The sequence below is a fragment of the Motacilla alba genome, chromosome 6 (assembly GCF_015832195.1).
Source record: "Motacilla alba alba isolate MOTALB_02 chromosome 6, Motacilla_alba_V1.0_pri, whole genome shotgun sequence".
Lineage (NCBI taxonomy): Eukaryota > Metazoa > Chordata > Aves > Passeriformes > Motacillidae > Motacilla > Motacilla alba.
The window spans coordinates 20,800,495-20,825,205 of NC_052021.1; the positions used below are offsets into that span (position 1 = coordinate 20,800,495).

Consider the following 24,711-nt stretch of genomic DNA (forward strand, 5'->3'; position numbering starts at 1 on the left):
CTCCTCCTTGTTCTCATATTTAATCATGAGTAAATATTGCACTTATTAAACTTTGTTACAATTAGTAAGATGTCCCAAGATTTGTGGAGAAATGTTTTGCTGAATTGCTCGGCTAAATTGTTCATTAGACAGGTTTCCCAAAGGAAAAAGCTCAAGCTTTCTCCTCTTTGCTTTTGATTTTTGATCACCGTTTCCCAAGTGGAGAAAGGATTTCCTTTGCTATGACCTCTTCATTCAGAATTCATCTTTACAGTCTATTTCTGTCATGGGCATTTGCCCTTTTCTGGCCATGGTGCAGCTCCATTTCCTGCTTCTCACGTGCCTTCATTCTCTTCGGTGACCTTCCCCTGGTGGTGTTCCATGTGCCTTAAACCCGGCACAAACATGAAGAGCGCGCTCCCAACAGCAAGCGCTGTTGATGCCACTCCTCAGCAGGAATGACACTGCGTCTGACAAGACAAGCACTTTGTAGTGATTATCAGCTTTGATTTTTATGTTATTTGGAGCATGTTAAAACAAATTAACTGATATAATGCACGTATATTTTTCCCGGATGCTTCAACTGCTGACATCTCCCACAGACAGCCCTTTAGAGGTGCCCGCTGTTGGGTCCTTTGTGAGCGTTTTGGGAGGGGCAGCAGCTCTCCCTGGCACCGCCATTGGCCCAAACACGCCCTCGGGTGCACAACAACGACGGGTGGAGCGGCCGTGCCACGTGCCCAAGGCCCACATCCAAGGTGGAGAAAGAGGAGCGGGAGCGGGACGAGCGGGCGGAAGGCAGCCGGACCTGCCGGCGCCGCCCCGGCCCCTCCCCCCCTTGGGCCTCGTCGGCCGCCGTCCGCCCATCCCTCAGGTGAACGCGTATCCCTCCGCCGCGGCCGCCCCTCGGCCGGGCTCGCACCCGGCAGTCCCCGGATGGAAACTGTGATGGCGGCCGGCAGCGCCTCGCCGGACGGTGGCGGTACCCGAGGTAACTCCAAGGGGGGCGTCGGGCGGGGAGCCAGGAGGCCCCGCGCGGGGCGGGAGGGACGGCCCGGCGCGGCTCAGAGCGGGCAGGGGGCGCGAGCGGCCGCGGCGGGACGGGACGGGACGGTGCCCCGTGGTGAGGGTGAGACATTAAATAGTCCGCGCTCGCCGGCGGCGGGAGGCTCGCGGGGAGGCCGGCTCTGGGGGCGGGCGGGACCGCGGGGCGCGCCCGGGGCGGCGGGACCGCGCAGAAATGGCCTCGTGAGCGGCCGCCGGGCCGGCCGTGGGACCGTATCCCTCCGCCGGGCTGCGCGCTTAGAGCTGCGGCCGCCCCGGGGCCGTGCGGGCGGGGGCGGCGCTGCCGCGGGGCTCCCGAGGAGGAGCCGGGCAGGGACGCGCCTCGCTCGTCCCGACCCCGGCGCCCGCTGCTGTGTCCCCGCTCAGACGGAGCTCCCGAGCCGCCGCCGCCTCCTCGGCGGCCGCCCCGCGCTTTGTCCCGGCGCTCAGCGGCCGCCGCAGCCCCTGGCCGGCTCCCGTGGCAGCGCCGCTCCCCCGGCGGCCCCGCGGGCGGGGGCAGTGTCAGCCCGCCGGTGGGCTGGCGCTGGCCGTGTGTTGCCGCCGCGTTCAGCTGCTGTGCTTGTAAATGGCAGGTTCGCCCTGTGGCACGGGCGGTCTGTGTGTGTGAGCTCTGAGAGCGCCTCGGTGATTTTTTTTTTTCTTCTTCCTATTTTCTTTTTTTTTTTTTCTTTACCAAAGCACCGTTGTGCTGCTCGGGTTATGTCTGACTGCTCGAGCTCTATGGGTTTCTTAATGTCTAGTTTTGTGAGTTCCTGCATGTGTCCAGGTCTTGGGGGAGAGATTAAGGCACCACTCTAAATTTGCAGGCACATAGAATGGGATCGGACAAGGGATATACTTCAGTATAATTTCATTTATTTATTTAATAAAATTTAAACGAGTCTAAATTTCTTCAGAAGTCTTGAAGATACTGCCTGCTGGGATACCTGTTTTGAAAGTAGTTCGAAATGGAAAAACTGTAAAAGTTACCTAATTTAGCAGTGTCTTAGCTCCTATCTGTAATTTCTCTCTAGACCAAAGTATATAGCTTAAACTTTCTATCTGTACTTTTTAATAACGAAATATGGACAAATTGCAGCATTTTTGGGGGAAGAAAATTGTGGCTGAGAGCCTCAAGTGGTTACTTATCCTTGTTCTTAATGGTTTGGGGATTTTTTTGAGTGAGAGTTAACTGTGGCACATGCTTATGTATTTTCAATGTTGGTACTCATTTTATCTGCATTTAAATCTACTTGTTTCAGATACTGTGAATGTTATATTCTGCCTATTTCCCAGGCTTTTGCAAACTTTATAGGAACTTATAATTATGTCTTTGCCAATAAAATTTTTGCTTGAGAAAAGAGAAGTGCCTTTTGAGTTCATGTTAAAAGTTGATGGACAGAGATACCAGTCACTTCTTTCTGTGCTGTTTTTAAGTTATGTATTTATGCTTCTCAGCCGTGAATGCCTGAGGTGTAGTGGCAAAGCTAGGGTAAAATAGGCAGGGTAAAATATAACAATATAAAATTGTTATATTGTGCATATACAGTATTGGTATTGCATTTGATGGTGTTCTGTGGGAGAGAAGTTGATATGTATTCTTGTCTTCAATGTATTAAAAATCCACATAATGTAAATTTGTGAGGGATTTGGGCTTTTCAGCTTATTCTTTCAGTTTTTGCTTGTATTTGCACCATTTAAAATACCTTTCCTTTTGTTTCCAGAGCTTTTTCTAGTATTTCTCCTGACTGTGGCCTTGTCTGAATCTTGCAATCTTACCTCTTCTGTGTGTGTGGAAAATACGCAGGTGTTGAAGAATTGAAGTCAAGTATTAATGCGTAAGTGAGCCCTCTTTGAAAATATACCTTTAGAGATCCCTGGGATAAAAAAAGCCCTTTTTTGAAATGGTTGTTTCAAGTAAATATTTTTATTTGTCATGCTGCAGGAGCTTGTTGATTGTTGCGTGCTACCCAAAAATAATAAAATTGAGTTATACGGTTAATTAATTAACGGGGATCTTAGATCGCGACTCTTTGCCAAATGTAAATGGTGCCCACTTGAGGACCACATTGGTTTGGTATTGAAAGCCTGAGCCTTGTTCTCTGCAGCACTTTATCCACTTCTGATTTTTATAGTTTTAAGCGTGAACATGCTTCAGGTTTCAGTGTCTGCCAGTATAACCTTTTAGCCTCAAGGATGGGCAGCTTCCATAGGTTGATTTATTGCATCATGCAAGCTGTAATCTTTGTGTTGCACCTGTGTATTAAAAAAGTTATTCAAGCAAACAAATCCAGATCATTTTTAGTTACTTATTCTTTATGAGGAAGTTCAGCTTGCTTCTATTCAAATAAGAGATATACCATTGGAAAGAGAATGCATTTTAATGCAGTACTCTTTGGTGGAAACGGAGTATAAATGCACATGAGTTGCTCTCAGGGCTCAAAGCTGGGTAATATCCCACGTATTAATAATCTGTGTGGAAGGTGGGGAGTGTGTTATTGACTTAAAAGAAAAACAAAAATCCTGTACCCAAAGTGTTTCCATTTGGAGAGATTCCGAGGAGGGAGTGTATGTGTCTGTGGTTGGTTGTTTTGGGGCGTTTTTTGGGGTTTTTTTTTGGATGTCAGATGTGTAGTTGAAGTTTTGGAGGTCTCATATCTGGAGAACACAGTTAAATGAATTTACGTGATATTAGAGTCTGTGTATAGTGTCGAAGTCTGTTGTATTTATTATTTTCAAGAGTTGTGCAGAAGTGCTAGTATCTTCTCCAAAGGAAGGCATTAAAGCATGTGCTTAAAAAAAAGTGTTGCTACATGATACAGGAACATGGACTTGAAAATTTTTCAGTCTCCATTTTCTTTATCAGGTATTTGCATGTCTAATGCTAGATACTTCCTTCTCCCAGGACTGTGGGAAAATACTTGAAAGATCTTAGGGCTAATGCTTACGATTGCTTGGAGCTCTAGAAGCAGCCCTTGCACTTATTCACAGTGAGGGTGTGATCATTCTTTCAGTTTGAATGTGAGAAGGTACGGTGATCTAATGAGTTGCAAGTTCGTGTTGCTTCAGGGCGAGCCCCAGAGTAGGGGAGAGAAATTCGCTAATCAGACTTCAGCTAACAATTTACTGACTTCTGTTAGGAAAGGAGAAAGTGACTTTGTGACTTCTACTGTGGAAAAAGTTTTTTAGTAAAAAGTGTTATACTGGTGAAGAAACAGTTCTTCCTTTCCAGTGTTGCTTTACAGAATTTAAGTTAATTTGGCTGCTGTTTCAATTCTGCTGATTCTGCGTTGACATTCTGTGCAGTAGTGTTGTTCAGGCATAGACTTGAGCTGCTATAAATTGTTGATGCAGCCTGTTATGGAAACACTGACATGAAATCTGTAGTGAGACAGTGATGCTGACCATAACTGTTTAAACCTTCTAATCCATAGAGGGGTACTGCTGTAAGTCATGCACTGGAAATATTAGCATGTACCCAGGAACATGCAATGAGAAACCTGAGAACTTCTGTCTGTTGACTGATTCAGACTTGTGTGGTACTAAAGGTAGGCATGTGAAAAATTCATTGTAGGTCAGTGTGATTGGTTTTTTGGTGTTGGTAAATGTCATCTCTCCATTAGTGAGGTAGATCTTTTGTCAGATTCTGATTTACTTCCTTTCTTTTTTATGCACAATATGTGAAAAATTCATTGTAGGTCAGTGTGACTGGTTTTTTGGTGTTGGTAAAGGTCGTGTCTCCATTAGTGAAGTAGATCTTTTGTCAGATTCTGATTTTACTTTCTTTCCTTTTTAAGCATAATAGTAACTAATAGAGTAGCACACTTGAGTAATAAAAATGTCAAATTCTGTAGATTTTTACTTCTTTCTAGTACTTCAGTTAGTGGCATGTCACAAAGGAGTGGTTTTATTTGCATGAAATCCCAAATAAGTAATAATCACAGGCTTCATTGAAAAAAAAGTAGGTCTTCAGACTTCTTTATGCTCACAGGGTGGGAGAAACGCAAAATTTGATGATCTGTATCTTTCAGTAGATGTTCTTTAAAACATATTTTTCAAGTTTTACTTTTTAATTAAAAAAAAAACAAACACCAAGTAACAAACCAGCAAACACCCCCAACACAAACAAACAAAGGCTATAGTGTAATAGCTTTTTATTGCCTTATCCTTTTTTTTTTGCCCCTTGAGTAATATAAAAATTAACAACTCCAGAGATTGGCATATATTTGTTAGTGAATTGTAATAGGTGTTCTAATTGCATTAGTTTTAAAAGTAATTATTTGCTTTGTTTGTTTTTTAATTTCAGGAGAATGAAATGGGGAAGTTGTAGAGCTTTGAGAATAACTTGGTGCAGTTGTCTCATTTGCTGCCGGAAGTAAGACTAAACCTCAAGAATTCATGTAAAGAAAAGTAGAACCTAAAATCATGTCATCTGAACAGGAACACTTTTTTTGTGACAAAAAGCAAATCAGTTTCTTAAACCACAATGCTATGAAGAATTTTTCTACAGACATTACTTTGAAAAAAGAACTGGTGAGTGATCCTTCAAGTATGACAATTCAACCAGCAATTTTAGATGTCAATCTCACTTATGGACTAAAAAACGTGAAGATTGAATTGCCCAAGGTGAACATTCCAAATGAAGTATTAATGAAACATGAAGTTGATAGGTTTAGAAAACTCTTTCAGTGTAAGCAGCGAACTGCTAGGAAATCCTTAAGTCTTGAGAAAATAAGTGGAAGCAATCTCAGTTGTTCAGAAGAAAGCCACTTGCAAATTAAACCAGAAGTGCAATTTGAAGAAGGGTTGAAAACTGCAGCAAAGATACTGAATTTCACTTGTACGAAGTGCAAGGATAACATTAGATACAGCCCGAATGACCTACAGAAACATTTTCAGCTGTTACACTATGGTGAGCTGCCTCTGTATCCTTGTGAGATGTGCAACTTCTCAGCTAATGACTTTCAGTCGTTTAAACAGCACAGACGCATCCATCGCAGCACTTTAGTAAAATGTGAGCTCTGTAATGATGAACAGATATACACTCTGTTGGCTTTGACAAAACACTTCATATCAAAGCATTGTGTGAATGGACACTTTCAGTGTGAAAAATGTGGGTTTTCTACCTATGATGTGGGTACGTTTGTTCAGCACATTCACAAACATAAGGAGATTCCCTATAAATGTGGAAAATGCCATCAAGAAAACTTCACAGAGGAGGAGCTCCAAAATCATCTCCTTGTTCATACCAGTATGTTTTCTTTTGGTTGTCCTTATTGCAGTTACAGCACATCACGGAAAGATTATCTTTTAAAACACATCATAGCTTTACACAGAGACCACTTAATTGCAAAAGAAAAACTGGAAAAGGATAAATATGAAAAAAGAATAGTAAAGACTCCAGCAGGACTGAAGCTTGTGTTAAGAAGGTATAAAATGGGAGCATCAAAAAAGACACTCTGGAGACGGAAGAAGATAAGCAGTGGAAGTGACAGTGCTGGAGAAGAAAATACACAAGTTCTAAGAAGTGTGAATAAAATTCAGCCAAATGCTGAGGAGCTGAACCAGTGTATGAGAGATGTGGAAACAAATGAAGAGAAAGATCAAGTTAAATACACGGAAAGGCGTCATTTCATGGGTGGAATGCTCTCTGCTACTACTGCACAATACAATAAGGCAGATGATGGGACAAATTATGGCCTGGGATTATTGAAAAGTGCTGTTCATGGGCCAACAGTGTTGATGGTTAAAAACAATAAAATATCTGTACCAGCAAATTACAGTGCTAAATTTATGGGCTTCAAAATGGTAGATGGAAAACAACATATTGTTATAAAATTACTACCTACAAGTAAGCAAAATGAATATTTGTTGGGTCAGAAAGTTGATCCTCTTAAAGATGGTTCTGCAACTCCTTTGCTACAGACTGCTGATCCCCGTGGCTTGTCTTCAGGTGCTATACCACATGTAACTGATCAGTCGACTTTAAAAAACAATTGTGTTCATCCATTAACCTCCGCTCCGTTTTCTTGTCCTGCTCCTCATTCAGGAAAAACAAAAGTGGACAAACAACATAACTCCATATTGTACCGTAGGAGTGTTTCTGAAACTGTAGCACCTTCTAATATAGCTGAAGGAAAAAGTCCAAATTGTTTGCCAATGAAGCTGGACTCGGCTGTACCTCCACATGAAGAGGTAACAAAAGTTGGAACTCAAACTAGTATCTCATGGGGAAGCTTTTGTCCTTCGAGTCATCCTCAGGTATTATCACCCGCTATTACAAATACCTTTCGTTATGAGCCTATGAAAATGCCCTACTTTCCTGAACTGAAAATGCGAAATGGTGGCCTGAATAATAGCAATGGAACTAATAATCTCTGCTATTCAACCTCAGTGGATTCATCTAATGAAAGGTTGTTGTCTTTTCACAACTATTCCAAAATGGACTCTTTGGATAATCCATGTAGCATTTGGACGTCAACAGATGACAGGTACAGAGAATTTAGCAAAAGAGGTTCTTTTCAAAACAGTGGAAATGAACCTGCATCTTCATATTCAGAATCAATTAAAGGTTTGAAAGCAGAGAAAGTTATGTCAGCCCAATCAAATATTAATAAAACTTACAAAAACATAAACACTAAGAATAACTCTGTGTCTTTTAAAAGCCAGTCTAAATGTGGTGTTGACAGCGAGTGTTTTACAGAGGACAATCATAATGGCCGACAGTATTTGGACACTAACATAGAGGAAGGCTTTCAGAACGTAGCTGAGAAATTCCAGGAAAATGCCTCTGATGGTGTTAACTCTTTCTTAATGCCTAAAATCACATCTGTTTTCTCATTACAAAGTGAACAGGCAGCTAATTATTTATCGCCTGAGATAAACCAGTTACTGCAAGATGTGTTGAAAGTAAAAACAACTTCTCAGCAGGAGTTCCACAGGAAGACGAACTGTGTCAAACCTCGTTCTGATAAGCTGCTTTCTGGTCCTGAGACCGGGAATGCAGCCTGCGTGCATTTAAAAAGCTCTGCAACTGCGTGTTGTTTTCAGAGGCCTCCTCCTAATGTACACTTCCCTTTATGTAAGAGAGAGTTCAACACAAGATGTAGCACAAATGAAGGTACATGTTATGGGAGAGAAAGACAGACACCCAAAACATCTCTTGATTCACAGGATGTGGACAAATTATCCAGAACTCTGGGTGTTGGTACATCGCTAAAAACTCCTACAGATGAGTTTACACAGCAGTTAGTAAAAGATAAAGTACTGTCTGCAGCTCAAAATCCTAGCAGCTGTTCACCAGTTTTGCCTGTTCTTCAGGAACAAAAGAAAGCCCTTTTTGTTCAGTCCCTTCCATCACGATTTTTTGTTCCTTTCCACCTTTCTAACCAATCTAGACAACAGGTCGTGTCAGGAAAATCTCTTCCATCAACCAGTTCATCAGATGGGCATGTTACTAAAGATGTACCTGCATCTTGTGTTTCAAATAAAGGACCTGGAATGATTTTGACTTTTAGTGGGGCAGTTGGAACAGTTGCAAATGTTGCTAATGATAGTTCTCAGGTTTTAGGGAGAATTGCATCCAGAGAATTTGGGAAAATACCAGCTTCAGAAGTGAAGGGGGAAAATGGCAGTTTTAGAAATGCAAGAAGTTCCTGTAATGGGGAAGTATGTGGTACAGTAAATGACTCATTGAATAGTATGCTATTCAAAGCACCTCTTGTAGTTACAAGCTCATCAGAGTCGTCTGTGAAGGCAACTTCTTCTGTGAAGGTGTTACCAGAGCACCAGGATGCTGTCTTTGGTTCTTTGGAGTCAGTAAAACAGCTGGAAATTAAACAGGAACAACATGTTTATGCACTTTCGCCTGATGGACAGCAGGGAGTTTTTCTGAAATGTTTGACACCAAACAAGCCTGTAGTTCATAAACCAATTTTTTTTCAGGATAACGCTCATCAAAATTGTCAACCAAAGAAAACTGGAGCCATGCAACAACAGCCTTTGCTGAAAATTAAGACTGCTACTTCAGATACACTGTCTGATAACACTCAGTCAGTAAGCAACTCGGTGCCCTCACTACAGGTGGATAACTTGCAGTCCCTTACTCCTGCACTAGCACAGAAACAAACTAATCTTATTTTTAATGATGCCTTAAACTTACCGGGTGGGTTAATGCCAGCAACTGCCTCTTTGGCAAGCTCTAATCCAGCACGTCGTGTTCCTCTTGTAGAACCTGTTTATTCTGCTAGATCTGCAGGGACGCGGTTGCAAAAATGTTCCATGGAGAGTATGCAAGTAATAGCTGCTAACAAGAGGAATAACTCTGGTTGTCACAAGTCCACGTGGAGCACTCAAAACAGAACTGCAAAAGTAAAACCTAGTTTGAAACAAGCTGGATCTAAAAGTTCGGCAACTGTGGGTGGGCAGAGAAACAAGAATTTCAAACGTAAAAGGAAGGCTAGTTGCCCAGAACCTCCTAGAAAGAAAGCAGTGTTGCACAGAAAGTGTAAAGAAAAGAATCAAGCTGAAATTGTTAGTGAATCAGGTAGCCCTTACAGACCAAGGGCATCAAAAAAAACTGTGAGGACTTTGAAATTAATCCCTTTTAATTCTAACCAGCTTGTAAAATGCCCTCGGAGAAATCAACCAGTTGTTGTGCTTAATCATCCTGATGCAGATGTTCCAGAGGTTGTAAATGTAATGAAAACTATTGCTAAATTTAAGGGACATGTTCTTAAGGTTTTATTGTCAAAAAGAACCATTGAAGCTCTTCTGCAGCCAGACTTCTGCAATCCTTCGGATGTAACTACTGATAATTTTTCTCAAAAAAGATACAGGACAATAAAACCCCTTAACCCTGTAAAAGAAAGATTTGTCTTAAAATTGACACTGAAAAAGACTAGCAAAAACAATTACCAGATTGTGAAAACTACCTCTAATAATACCTTGAAACCTAAGTTTAGCTGCTGGTTTTGTGGTAGAATATTTGACAATCAGGATAATTGGGTAGGACATGGACAGAGGCATCTGATGGAGGCTACTCGAGATTGGAATTCATTAATCAAACGATGACCAGTGAAGAATTAAAGTTAAAAAAAGCCCCATTTGGATTAGGATACACAAGTTTTGTATGTCAGTATTGTAACTGAGGTTGGAAGAGGAAGCAAAGTGTTTGTGTTTTAAAAAGAAAGTGCATTCCCTATTGCCATCAGATTTGAGAAAGATCAAACAACGTTATGGTTTAAATAACTTGTAACTAACTGCAAATACAATTCCATAAAAAGATTATATTATTTTTATTACTGCTATCATGTGCTATATTTTTATTCTATAGAATGAGTCTTCAGGGCCTTTGTTCTGTACATACTTAAAATCCCTAAACATGTAAATATTTTTATACTTTTCAGTTACTTGGTATAATTCTTGCACAGAAATTACACCCTTCCCCCCAGTTTTTCAGTTCTGTGCATGCACTACTAAAACCAATTTCTAAAATACTTTCAAATACACACAGCTGTTGTCCTGGGATTTTTGTTATTTTCACCTATTAGCTCTTGATTTTGTTTTTCAGGGATTGAACACTATTATTAGCAAGTGCCTCAAAGATGTGAAGCAGTTTACATTATGTTGACTGTGTAACCATGGGTCCGTATAGGGCCATTCCCCCACAGTTTCATTTAAACAAAGCCATATGTGAATGCTTTAAGCTATATTGCTATGCACATGACACTTGTACTATTTCTGTGCAGTTTGTCTACTTTCTTAGTGAAGTATTTTTCATATAAATTAATAAAACATATTATGATTGTGTTAATACGGTGAGTCAGAATGAAATCGATTGAAAATATACAGTATATATATTCATAATGTATATGGTGTTTAAGAATGGTGAACATTCCTAATCTGTATTGATTTTGTCACTATTAAATTTGCTATAACTTGTGTTTACAGCATATGACTTTGAGCATTTATAGAAAATGTTTCTGTCTTGCTATGTCTGCCACAAACCCTATAGGGATGGTCAGGATATGGGGAGGTGCAGAGCACCATTTTAGGCTTGTAATTGCTTCATAGCTTTATTTCAAGTGAATGCAATTTGTCCCCATAATGACTTAATGTTTTCTACTATTGCTTACTCAGCTTTACTGCCTCTTGGGGCACCAGGGATTTGGCAAAACCAAGGCTCGGGTTATTCTTCCCTTATTTTATCAGCCAGAAGGGTAATGTTCTTAGGGGCCTGCTTGCTTTCTACTTTCAGTTTTAGAGATAATGAAGAGAGAAACTATGCATTACAGTTTTTAGTCTTTATATGAGGGCATGGAAGCAAAAGACCTCTTAACCATAGTGACTGAGGCTATACAGATGAAGGTCTTTCTTATCCACAGTAATTATGTCTCAAGGCTTTGTCCTCCAGATGCTCAATGAACCTCTGTAGGCTAGGAGTTTCAGTCTTACATGGGATTGCTTTTACCATATGGCTGGCACCTTTTGCCCAGTATGAAGGTGTAAGCCAGCTTCCCAAAGTATTGATGGAAAAGCTGTCAAAATTGAACAGTAGGCTTGGAGAGGACTGGGGCATTTAAATTGTGGGGTTTAGATCGTATGCAAGCCCAAGTAGTTTTCTCTTACTGGTTCCTTAAGGTGAAAATGAAAATTGCTTGCTACCAATGAAACAGTAAGAAGTCATGGATGCCACAGGCATGTCGCCACTAACCTGAGTCCAACTTATGTTTTAAAAAGTGTTAAAATTACTTAAAAACAATTGCTTCAGTGATTAGAAAAACTTTTCTTTCTTGATACGTGTGTTGGCAGGAAGATGCACACTAGCCTTGCATCTGGTGAGTTATGTATGGAAGACAATTGAAGCAGTCAAGGCAGCATAGTTTGGGTGAATTAATACACAGTTGGTATGTGTTGTGTATCTAAACTGGATCATTTTGTGCTGCACAATGGGCTTGAGCTCTGATCTTAATTTAGCTAGGAACTTTGAAGAAGACCAGTGTAGTGAGGAAGCAGATTGGAAAGAAACAGCATTAGGAAAGGACAAAAACATGTTAAGCTTTTTTGACTACAAGGATGTATTGTCTGCCTCACCTTGCTCTTTTGTAAACTGTGAAATTGAACCTGTGAAGTTTGGACATTGCCTTTGCCTTATTTGGAAAAAATGTACATGAAGCTTGTTTGTAAACCTACTTGGTGCAATTTCAGCAAGGATGACCAGTTTTTATTAGCAATTACTTAGCATTGAGGTGGAAGTTCTGCTGTAGCGTTAGGGGGTTTTCTCTGTATTGATGAATCATGAGAGTGACAACTGTCACTGGAATTTTTTTCTAACTCGTGTTTTCATATGAATTCACCTTAAACGGTACTGTGAAAACATTGTAAAGCTAGGAAATACTGAAATAAGGTTGCTTTATATGATTTTAATTAATTGGCATATGTCATTTTTTCCATAGACATCCATCTCATTCAGTGCAGAGAATTTTTTCTTCCTCCTGGGTAGCAATTCAGTATTTTGTTTCCCCACCCTTAATTAGGTCCTTGTATTATTTAGTGCAGGTTGCTCGAGTACTGTTCTAAAGATATAATTTTATTCTTATGACCTTTTTCATAGTGCATTGTTTGAGGTCCTTAGAGTTTGGCATTTCTGCAGATCAGGTTTCAGAAAATCTCAAGTGGGACTTCACTGAAATTAAGATCACAGTTAATTACCATCAGGAGAAAATTTCATTGAAGTGATCTGACCTGTGTTGCAGTGGATGGTGTGGTAGAAGATGCAGGGAAAATATGTTTAGTTCTTCAGTTCACCTACTTTAACTGTATGAAGCCACCTTTTTACTGGCTGACTTCTGCAACATTGGTGCATTTCTCAGCATTTTCAGTAAATGGGGAAAGGTATCCTACAAATATCCTACAACCCACAGTTTTTCATTATACAGCTGCAATTTATCCCTGAAGTATTGCATGAACCGAGTGAAAACACATAAATCCATGGGAAAAATATTCAATGATTGTCTATTTAATGCTTGTATTGTAATGGATATAGCAGATGTGACAAGGTTGCACAGGTAACTTGAAGTGTCTTGATTTTGAGTGCTTGACTATGCAACCATAACATTTTAAAATAGTTTGTAACATAGCAAATAGCAAGATAAATCCTAAATTGATGATACTGTTTTGGGACATACAAAGACAGGTGCAAGCACATGCTCATCAACCCTTTGTACGACCTTGAAGAGGCCTAAAATCTATCCTATTATGTGTTCTTGGCAAGATGTGTGTTCATCAGTAAGTCATGGTGCTCTTCCTCAGTAATTCCAGTGTTTTAACAAAAATTTGTTACAGAGCTGTTGTTACGTGAGACGTTTTTTTCCTTAACAACGTTTCCTAATAATCTCTTTTTGCTGCTGGTGCTTTTGATTGAAGGAAGAATGCAGTTTTGTACCTTGTGTCTCTGAACACTTGGATTTTTGAGAATGCAAGTTCTTACTCCTCTCATGGAGCAACATTGTCAGGAATGATATGCAGTACTCATTGTACTCTATCAGGTAGGCAGACAACACTTCTCCTTTGTGTATTATTAAATATGACACTTTGCCCTGAGTTCTCAGACCAATTCACTTTTAGTTCTAGGTCTATGGGTTGTTTGTGTGTGTGTGTGTGTTTTTTGGTGGGTGGTTTTTTTTTTTGGTTTTTGTTTGTTTGTTTGGTTGGTTTTTTGTTTTGTTTTAGCTATTCAGTGAATGACAACTTATATGGAAGGGAAATTAGCTAACAATATCAAAGAAAGATGAGGGGAGAGGTGTGTTGCTGTGTCTGTCAGGTCAGATTTGATATACCTGTTACCTGTAGCATACACATGGTGGAATTAAGGTGACTGCTGCCACTGCAACAGCCACACTAAGTCACCATTTCCTGCATTCTGAAATGGCTTTTCAGCCCACAGCACTGGGATTTTTAACTCAGCAGGCTTCATCCTGAGCAACAATTTATTTTATGTCCAGAATGTAGGAAATGGTAACTTGGTACAATCCTATACCTGAAACTTCCTTTTAAACCTTCTCCAGGTAAAACGGTGTTTCAAAATATGTCTGCACCACAGTCCTGCCAAGCTATAACAGATCTAGCTCAAGTATGGAAAGCAGAGTAACCAGTCTGCTGCCTTTGTTCCTGTACAAAACACCAAGTGTAATAAAGTAGGTGATAATACAGTAGTGTGTTTCTGTGTGTGTCTAAGAAGTTCTCATTTCAGGCTGATTGGATTATTCTGTGGAAGGTTGTGTTGCCTATCAGCTCCCTGCCTTGTTTTGTTGTCAAAATTATAAGGTAGCCCTATAATCATGTAGAACATGGATAAATAGTAAAGTAAGGTGTGAGGATGAAGGTAAGTGGCCCCTTCATCTAGAGCATATTTGTTATTGGTAGGTCAACCACAATATTACATGCAGTGCTGAGCACTTAGAGCTGAGGGGCAGGAGCAGCAGTGCTTTAAAGGGCTCAGTGCTAATTGCCTTAAAAAAGTGATACCTAGACTCTTGTATTAAAGATATACACTTGAATTTCCCTTGTTCACACTATTTTTTCTTCCCCAGTTCTAGAATGATGGATATACTGCACACTTAACTTGGAAAGAATGTTTGAAGAATCTAGAGATTTTGAGGAGCAGCACAGAAAGGTTACCAGACAGACAATTAGTACCAAGTTTAAATACTGTGCAGTACAGGAGTGAAAGGCAAGGACTACATGAATGCATAGGAAGTTAAATATTCAGTGGCTACTTTTTCAGAGTACTTCCATTGTGAGTATTGCTTGAAATAGCTTCTAAAGTGATGCTTAAAGTAGCTAAATAATATAATAGTACACATATAGAAAGAGTAAATAAAGCTTGCAGACACTACTTTTGTGTTAATTTTTACACTTTGTCGTGGCAATCTTAATGTTCTAAACATTTCAGAAGTATTAGGCATAGTGTTAAATATAAAACTAATATCAACTAAGCAATATACTACACATAGCCCTTATGTAGTACTGTGATGGTCTGTCATATGTAGGCTTGTGTAGTCTGTATGCATTGTTTCTTACTTGCCAGTGTGTTCTCACATCACATTTGGTAAGTGTTGCCTGTTTTGCAGAGGGAAGAAGCTGGTATGTAGGTAGCCATGTGCTGAGCATCCTACTGGCATACAGTTCTTTCTAGAAGACAGTTGCATGACTTTTAGAAGTAACTGATCGAAAGCACAAGAAGGTATTTACAGAATTCAGCCATCCTTTGGCCCTAAGTGATTTGCTGAGACTTTGCAGGTCTTGACTCAGTCTTGCCTTTAATGCCTTGAATATAATCCTAGAGAACACTGCTTAATTTAGAACAAAAAGAACCAACTAAGTGTGTATAAAGTGTCAGTTTTGGAAATTACCTTTAAGATGGAGTCTTCAGGTCTACTGAAATCAAACACTGCTAGAACTAGTTAACAATTGCTTCTAGAAATTTTTCATTGATGCAATTTATACATTCATCAAATTCATTTTTACCACTTGAATATTTGTGGAAGTTAACTTTGTTCATAATATTATAGTAAGTAAACCACTGTGATAGAACAGGCTATAACATAAAAAGTGGTTTTTTTCCTGTGTGTGTCTCCATAAGCAGTAATTCAGCAAGAAGTGAGCGAGTAATTAGTTTAGCAATGATGCAGTGCACCTGGGTCATCAGCAGTAGGCAATTTGAAGACAAAAGATTTGAGAGTTATTAAGCCAAATTATGTGTCTGTGCAATATATATGAGCGCAATATGTGCGTAATATATGAGATAAAGTTGTAAAAAGTGATACTTTTTCATAACATTGTGAAGGAGCACATACAAATATATACATTAAAACATCAACACTAATGAACTGATGCTTTCTTGCTGGAAGGGTGCCAGAAATGCAGTCCAGCAAACTCTCCATACACTACTGAGTTTACAGTATTATCAAATTTTATTTGTACATTTGAAAATACAAACAAAAATATCAGTGAAACAGGGTGAAGCTGAGGGAAAGTACAACACAAGTCCATAAATCTAAAACATTCAGGTGGATTTATTGCCACTATTCACAAAGCACAGTCCTATTTTCAACTTGTGCACAGTGGTACATTAGGTCAAGTTGCTCTAATTTCTGGGGCTGTGCACTTTACAAAGAAATTGCTGAAAGCAGTGATACATGATAAACATAAACTGAAAGAGTAGATCACTGTGGGTATTCTCATTTTTAAAACGAAAACGTCCTTCAAGAAATCTGTCTTCAAACAGCAGTCAGAGGACCGGGCTGTGGTATGCAGTTGTTATTCCCATGACTTTGGATACCCATGTTGTCACAGATGACAGTGTATCTGCTTTGACTTCCTGTGTTAAACTTTCCTGATAAAAGAGACGTGGGGTTGAACTCTATGAAATGCATTTCTTACTATGTAGGTGCTCTTGAAGAGTGTTTCCCATAATTTTGATTTTCTTCTTTTAATACCTTGTCCACATCTCAGTATTTCAAAAGAAATTATTAAAGAGGTCTTCATTTCAGCAGTTCAATTCGATTAAGAAACTCTTACAATATATTTCAGTTTTGTTGAGTCTTTTGTGTTGTTTTGGCTGTCAATTAGAACTAGGGAGGTGCGCTGATGGTTTTCTACAATTTCAGCAACACTGTCGAAGCGCTGGATAAAGAAAACAAAAAATAATTAGTGCTGGCTTCTTTTAATGCTACAATATTGACAGTAATCACTGCTCAAGTTAAACTACTGTTACCAAGTTAGATGTTTTGCCTTTTAGTGAGAGCACTGATCCTTCTTAGTTCTGATTTTAGTCATAAATTGATTAGACAACAGAAGATATTACAGGCACCAGCTGTCCCCTCCTTTCCATTTGTGATTGCCACCTGCACAAACTGAACTGAGTTTGCTGTGGGCCAGAGTAAACTGACATTTCATTTTACCTTAATGTATAGTAGCCTGCAGACTGGCTGTTCAGAAGCTGTGGCAGATGTGGTTCAGCCATCTCAGAGAGAAGGCTATGTCCAGGAGTAAAAGGTACTGGCGGCCATCTATGAGAACTGTTCTAGTTTTGCAGTTTTAATGTCTGTCACTGTAAATTAGTATCCAGAATCTGCTAGGTCTGTTGCTTTTCCTTTCAGACTTTGGTCAAATAAAGACTTTGGACTATGTATTTATCCTGAGGTCATTTTTCACCCTTTTGCTGAGGACCAGGTGAGCTCCAGGCTGTTGTATTTTCTCTGGTCTCAGAACTGGTGCCTGGGAGGCAGATAATTAGGCTATGTCAAGCCTACTTTCACATTGCTGAAAAGCCTACTCTGCGCAGTGATAAACTGTTTTCATTGGTATTTGTGTTCCAAGTTTGTTTTGCTAGTAGAGTAATAATCTATGTGGCAGAGTAGATAACCAGTGATCTTTTCATTCCAGAGCTAAAGTTTAATATTTTCTTTATATGGAAACAGTACTAACAGTAATGTCATTCTCATTTTTAGTAGCGTTGGGAGGTTTTGTTTTTTGAGCATGGCTGTTCTTTGTTTGCAATTTTCCAAGAAACATAACTAGAGTTTTAGATAGAAGGTAAATGGAGGACCATAAACAGAAAATTTATCTAGCACCTGCAGCTCTTATCCTTTTAACTTTATTTAAACAGCTCTATGAGTACGTTTTAAATTTGATCTGTGGTTTTAGTTACAGTGTACAGGAGCTGTTATAACACTGGTTTCTCTAGCTTGACAGATTGATTATTATAAAGGGTATATTTTCATCTTCATACATGAAGAATCTTTGTGGTCATAGTGCAATATATCTTATTCCTTGCTTATTAAAGGTATATAATTGAAAACTCTTAGGAAAAATACCCCCACATCATCTCACCTCTTCACCACTTTTTTCTCTGCCCAGTGCATATTGCCTTGTTGATTCAATAAATCGTATAGGAATGTTGTACACTCTTCTGTTGTAAAATACAACCAGTGTATATGGCTGCCGTGAGTCCTGCCCAGAACTCTTCCTTATTAGAAAAGATCCATCCTAAAGAGAGAAAAGTAGTCAGTGTATTTGGCTCATTTCTTTCCAACAACTTAGTCTTGGTTTTGGCTTAACATTTTGATTTATATTAGCATTGAACCCTTTTCTCCCATTAGAAAAATAATAGCAGCAGATGAGAAGTAGCATGTACGTCATTTAAGAATCGGCTTTGCTGCTGCCTGGTCTCTCTCTCAACCAGAGAGAAAATGAAGAAATAAATACACAGTGGCAGCCATCTGTTGGGATCCACAGATTGTATCAGTGGCAGTAGGTAGGGAAGAAAACAGGGAGAGGTGGAGACACCATTTCTCTAGCACTGTAAAAAGGAGCTCACCACAGTCAAGCACCTGCACTCCTGACCATGTAGCCCTGTGCTCACTAACTCACAGTAGCCTTCACCTGGTGACAGCCCCCATGCTCTGCCCCTTTATCCTCTGTGGACTTAGGCAAGAGTGGAAATGTACTTGATGCTAAGGTTGCAACTCTAATGCTCCTCTTCCCTCCTGTGACACTAGATTTTGTACAAAGAATAGTTGAAAGAATACAAGTTCTCCAAATACCTAAATGCACAGTGTTGCTATTTCAAAATGCATAGCAACACCAGTCTTTCCAAATAGCTGTTTTCACATGAGCCATTGGACAGTGGCAGAGACCACTTAAAAGCCACTGGGCTTTGCATTTCTATTAAGGGGGTGTGCATGAGCTGTCAGATCTTCCGCAGCTCTCTAGTCTGTAATAGCTTTCTCTGCAGTGCTTTGGTCTTTGATGCAACTTTGTGTTGCAATGAAAGCCAGCATTAACCGTCACCACAATATCTCCAGGTTTGACAGTACTTGCATGGCACAGTAGTTCTGACCTGTTCAGAAGGCAACTGATGCTCTTTGAATACTTCTGGTTGTCTTTTAAAATTTTTTTATTTGAAGTTTTGGGGTTTTTTTTCCCATAAAATAGACATTCTTTAGAAGTGACCTACCTTGTTTGATCGGTACAATGCATCTTCTGCCATTTTCCTATCACAGGCAGCAGCATACCATGCTTTACTGTGAACACCAGCATCCTAAAAAGAGAGGAACAGTGTTTCACCTGTAAAATAATAATAATAATAAAGAATGTGGCCTGTAGGGGAGTTACTGCTAAATAGTGACAGCTGTGAAGAACTAAAATGCAGAAAACTCAAGAGTTTAAAAAAGTCTTTGCCAGGAGTTCACAGTTTTAGTTGAGTAGAGGTAGGGCAACAAAACTGGTAACAGATATATGATAGAAGGCTGATAAATGACGAAAGAGAGATGCCCTGAGGAAAGCAGTCAGGTTCAACTGTAGGATTGTTCTAAAGACAAAAGCTACTCCAGCAGAATTTAAAGAGGAGTAAATGTCGAGGAATGTTGAGGAATAATGCTCTCTTTGTGAACACAATCATGCTTGTCTCTACATGGACAGCATGACAGCTGGGTAAGTTTTGCTCCAGCTTTACAGTAAAAGCTTAATGATAAAATTAATTTTCACACAAGATTTGTCACCTCTGCACAAAACAGATTAAAGGTTGCACGTCATAACTGAGCTGGTTATTGCTGCCAGAAAGGGAATGTCTTGGCTTCTCCTTTGTGCTCATTTTATTGCTCATCTGATCCCATGGTGAGATAATTCACTTTATTAAACTTGTAGAAAAAAAAAACAAACCAAAAAAACTTTCCTTTTTTGTTTTGCCTTTTTTTTGTATTTGACTGCCAAGCTGATTTTCTGTCTGTTTAATGACTTGGCTCAACCCACTGCAGGGTCAGGAAGGAACTGGGAGGGGAGCTGACAGTGAGGAGAAAGCAGAGCCTCAATTTTGGGGGCATTGTACGAAATTCTTAGACTGGCTCAAGCCATAACATGTAATTTTACCTTCAAAAATTTTCCTTTTCTGTTTATTTCTCCAGTCACACTATTAATTGGAAAAAGAAAGAGGAATTGCAACTATGAAAGTACTTGCCCACGTAGAGAATGAGTCCAGTGAACAAATTTTTGTTCAACAAAAGAAGGAATCAATGGCCCCCAGATTCTTCTACCACGATCTGTGGCCTATAATGTAGAAGCAGAGAGCTGCTGCCCAAGTTTGGATGGGAACCCAAAACAAAGAGTGAATGTCATGGGAATGAATGACATCTGTGAGCACCTGTATTGTGCAGGATGCTACAGCAAATGATACCACTGTATAAAATTGCTGGGAAAGTTACAGCTAATTATTTTTAAATGAAATGGATCTTAATTTATTAAGTTCTGTTTCTGCCCATGGCTGTTACATAAAAATTGCAAATGTAATTGATACAAGCTGTTTATGTAGAGTCTTCTGGATTGCTTATTTGAAAGTAATTTTTATAATAAATGTCAAGTATTACATACAGTTAAAATGTTCCCAGAACTTCAAATCCTTTGTGTTCTTCACTGTTGTATTATCTTTGTCATGTCAGACTTTAGAACACTTACTGTTACTGGCTCTGCATGATAGAACCTTTGGTTTACACTCAACAGAACTATTTTTACCTTGTTTGTGACTACTAGGTTTATAAGAATGGCTTTTTGCATTTTGTAGTCTCCCTTCATCCAAAATGAGAGTGAGGGGAATAGCACTGAAATGAAAACAACCTTGCATTTGCTTAGATCATCCAAAGCCTAATGTTGCAACAAAACACATTAAAAAAAGAATTTGCTTTAAAACTGACAGCATTAACTGTAATGAGAGGAGATCTGTTTAAAGGAACAGAAAGGAGCTGGACTTGGGATAGACTAAAACACATAGGGGAGGCATAGCAGCATCAGTGTATTTGCTTACTGCACCTTTTTTTTCCTGTACACAATTTGTACAGCTATAAGTTAGAAAAAAGGACGTGATAAAAAACTCTTTATAGCAATCTATACCAAAAAACAGACTTAAGTACATCACCACATCATTGTTTCAATGATGTTGAAAGTATGAACTAGAGAGTCAGGGAGACGTGAAACTAAAGCTTTTTGTGATTGGTAGGGTGCCAAGATTTAATATAATACTATTTACATATTTTTCTACAGTTTGTTAAACCTCTCCTATGCTATGTGTTCTGAGCATGTTTTAATGAAAGCTAACATTCAGATTATTTGTGCTACAGAAAAGCCTCATTGCAAAAGGGGGCACAGAAGCCCTCCAGGAATGTAATTTTCTATGGAAAGGGGGTGGAAATACTATTTTAAAATAAAGGATAAGGAGATTTCTCTAATATGGATTTAGCTCATACTATACCTGGTCTGCAGAACTTGAAATAGATGAAGTGCTGCTGGGAGGGGAAGCACCTAGAGAACGGTTTGCAGCTTCTGGCACTTCTAGAAAAGAGAAAGAACAACATGTATTAAGTTCTCAAAGTATATTTGTTATGATGTAAGAAATTGAATTGTTACAAGGACTTTGGAAGATCTGGAAACACCTGACCTTTGGTATCAGTCAGGAAAGCTTTCTACTGGAAATGGATGGGGCCTGTGTAAGTGCTGGGACACTTGCCTGCCCAAAGGGTAGCCTTGCTTGTGAAGGAAAAACCAGTTTGGATAACAATTTGGTTATTAGCCAGAACTAGACTCAGAGTAGAGGAAAAAAACCTCTTCCACCACCAAAGTGAATGAATGTAGCAATAGATAAGAAAATGCAGGAACTCGATGCAAGTAATTCTCAGTCCACTGTGAGAAGCAGTCTTACAGGTGAACAAGTCAGGAAAATGAATTTATTTCAGAGATAATTTTTCACCAATTTAGACTGCCTGAATTGTTTGTATACATGTGCAAGAAGTCCAGGCAGCAAAATGGAGAAGCAGAATTAATAGAAAACATTATGATGCTTAATCGGAATAACAAAGCCTAGTTGAAAATAGTTACTAGGGCTGAAATACAGATAAAAGAGTTTAAGAAATCAGAAGTGAAATGTTTGAGTAGTGTTACATAGTAATGATATGATGAAAAAAGTATGGATTATTGCTTTCTGGTCAAAAAGAATTTGGCCCAACACTGTAGGTGTCTGCTCTAGGTACTTGTGAATACAGCTGGATGCAAATCAATATACTAGAGAAGATCCCTGTGGAAAGTTGAGTGATACTAATTTTGTTATGGGAGGCTTTTTTTCCTGTGTGCTTTACTTATTAGGGAAAACAAATGCTACCCTTTCTGGATATGGTGCTCTGCAGCCTGCATTGTCAAACGTTCACTAATAAAATTCTGATTTACATATTGGTTTAGGAAGCAATGGAATGTTATAGAGAAGACCATATAGTGACCAGAACTAAAAAATGCAATTGGACTGGAGACAAAGACAATTGTGTGAAGTACATTTAGAACTTCTTTTGTAGTGAAGATGCAACTGTCTGGAAGCATCCCAAGTGGAGGGGAGACATTGTAGGGAGCAGTTCCAGCTCTCAATGAATTAATAATCACCTGAAGAAGGATATTGAATATAATGGATTTTGGTTTTTCTGTCAAATTTTGACTGACTGGCTGTTAAAGCTACATCTGAAAGTAGATTGTATGAATAAAGTAAGAATTGACAGAAGTCAGACAGATTATAAGACTTGACAAAAGGATAAGTAATGGAAGATGCCTTGGCTGTGTGTAAAAAAGTAAAGATGGGGCTTTATGCAATAAGAGTTTTATTGATTTTAAAGATAATCTAGGTACAAAACAAATAGCAGTTCTGGCACAGAAATGGAAATTTCCACAATCAAACTGGAAGCAGAGCTTAAATAACTTCAGTACAATTGAACAGATGGGCCCAGATGATCTTTACCTATGAAATTTTAAATGGCACATGAAATGCAGGGGTGGTAACAGTTATTTCACGTAATTTTCAAGTCAGGATGGTACCAAATGATTAAAGAATACCAAACATGATTGCTATACCTAAAGTGGAAAAAGTGACTTGAGCATCTACAGGGCTTTTTGTCTGATTCTACAGAACCAAGGCCCTAGGAGAGAATTTGAAGGAAATAACATCAAGATTTGGAAGTAAAGGTACAACTAGAAAGAGAAAATCTGAATCTTAGCCAAGCAGATAAAATGTTACAGCTCTCCCATAGAATAACAGAGTTCTACAAAGAGGGCATGTGGCAGTGTACTTAATCTGGACTTCAGAGGAGCTTCTGACACTGTGCCATATGGGAAGTAAGTACTTTTAGTGATGAAGATAGAAGTCAGCTCTAGGCTTGTATACAAAGAAGAGATGGCAGGTTATGCTTAAGGGAAATCAGTGATTATGGGACCAGTGGTATGTATTCTAAAGTTGTTATAGGACCTGGCACTGAATAAGAGTATGCTAAAGAAAGTTTACTAATCAGAGCATCATTTAGCACCAGATGGTCTTGAAGAATAGCTACAGTTCCAGGAGTAGTAAGAATTTATGCTTCAAGTTGAAGCACAGCAGTTGTGTGATGGGAGCAGACAAACTTGAGTGCATCAGTCAAGAGCATTAATGTGAACCATATATTAATGGGAACTTCCTCAGCACAGGAGATATAACTGCAACATGCATCAAGTAAATGTTTCCAGGAAAGAGATAAACTGACATGCTGTTATTAGTGTAAGCTACACCAAATGTAGATTTATATGTGCCATTCTCACCATCTGTTTACAATGTGAAAGACATGTTCAGACTGAATATGTACAGTAAATGGCTTACAGGAAGGTCAGACAAGTGTCTGCTAACAAGCAACTAGAAAAATGTTGAATCTAATTTACACTTCTGTACAAAGAGGCTTTATATACATATTACCTAATTTGGTTTTAGCTGTGAACTGAAACAAAGTCCATCTTGGAAAGCACTACTTAGAAAAGAGCTTTAGCAATTGCTATTATAAAAGTACCTTCTTTTTTCCTTCTGTAGAAAAAGAATAAATTGAATGTAATAATAATCTGTCTGTCTGGTAGGCAACAGAAGCCCAGAGCAGCCCAGAAATGTCATATTTAGGATTCTTCTGTGACAAGGAAGATTGATGGAATCTTTATTATGATGGGAAATGACCCAAATTGCCTTTGCTAGAGATTTCCAGTATTCATTAATATAAATGAAGCACCCATTTTCCATCAATAATCCTGAGATACTCCCTTTATTTTACTAGCTGAGCTAGGATCTTGAAAATTGACCTCCTCTTTGTATGCATTACACATACATTATTTCCAAACTAATTAATATCCAAGGTATTTTGAAATAATTTTAACTCAAAGATTATTTTGAAATTACAAGTTAATCACATTTTAATTCAAAAACTGAATTATACTTACTTGGCAGAACTGAGGGCTTTTGGAGCAGAAGAGGCCTGAAATAAATATTGAGAGATTACAGAAAGGTCTGAGGGGATGCACCCAGTCCTGATAATATGAAAATTGAAAATATGCAGTGGTAGACTGTTTTCCATTGCACCCATTTGTTCATTGAGAAACATAGGTCTGATACAGGTATTTTAAAAAATGATATCCCACTAGTAGAAATTTAAACATATGTTTTAAATCTTCATTACTTTATTACAGATTATACCCCCTCATGCTTTTTGGTGATTGTTATAGTATTTGTATGCATTCATTTGCCATGTTGCATTTTTTTGCCACTGTGAGGTTTCAGGAATCTCAGCTCTGAGAAAGCAACAAGGAGGC

At 39.1% G+C, this 24,711-nt stretch overlaps 2 protein-coding genes across 8 annotated transcripts in view; one reads left to right on the forward strand and one right to left on the reverse strand.

Annotated features, from left to right (window-relative positions):
- Positions 1–731: 731 nt before the first annotated feature.
- Positions 732–13,536, forward strand: ZNF518A (zinc finger protein 518A). The gene is made up of 3 exons (XM_038140109.1): positions 732–970; positions 2,748–2,861; positions 5,330–13,536. Exon 3 carries the CDS (start codon positions 5,449–5,451, stop codon positions 10,093–10,095), a length of 4,647 nt encoding a protein of 1,548 aa, XP_037996037.1. The 5' UTR covers positions 732–970; positions 2,748–2,861; positions 5,330–5,448; the 3' UTR covers positions 10,096–13,536.
- Positions 13,537–13,679: 143 nt separating this feature from the next.
- BLNK (B cell linker) overlaps positions 13,680–24,711 on the reverse strand; it is a 90,532-nt gene continuing 79,500 nt past the window's right edge. For 5 of the 7 annotated variants that reach the window (XM_038140114.1, XM_038140112.1, XM_038140113.1 and 2 more), the window contains 5 exons: positions 24,343–24,377; positions 21,329–21,408; positions 19,046–19,129; positions 17,920–18,075; positions 16,591–16,710 (listed from right to left, as the gene is read on the reverse strand). In XM_038140114.1, the coding sequence (XP_037996042.1) occupies positions 16,591–16,710; positions 17,920–18,075; positions 19,046–19,129; positions 21,329–21,408; positions 24,343–24,377 (475 nt within the window). Of the gene's footprint in view, positions 16,711–17,919; positions 18,076–19,045; positions 19,156–21,328; positions 21,409–24,342; positions 24,378–24,711 lie in introns of those variants that run through there. The other 2 variants (XM_038140110.1, XM_038140115.1) reach the window with 2 other exon arrangements.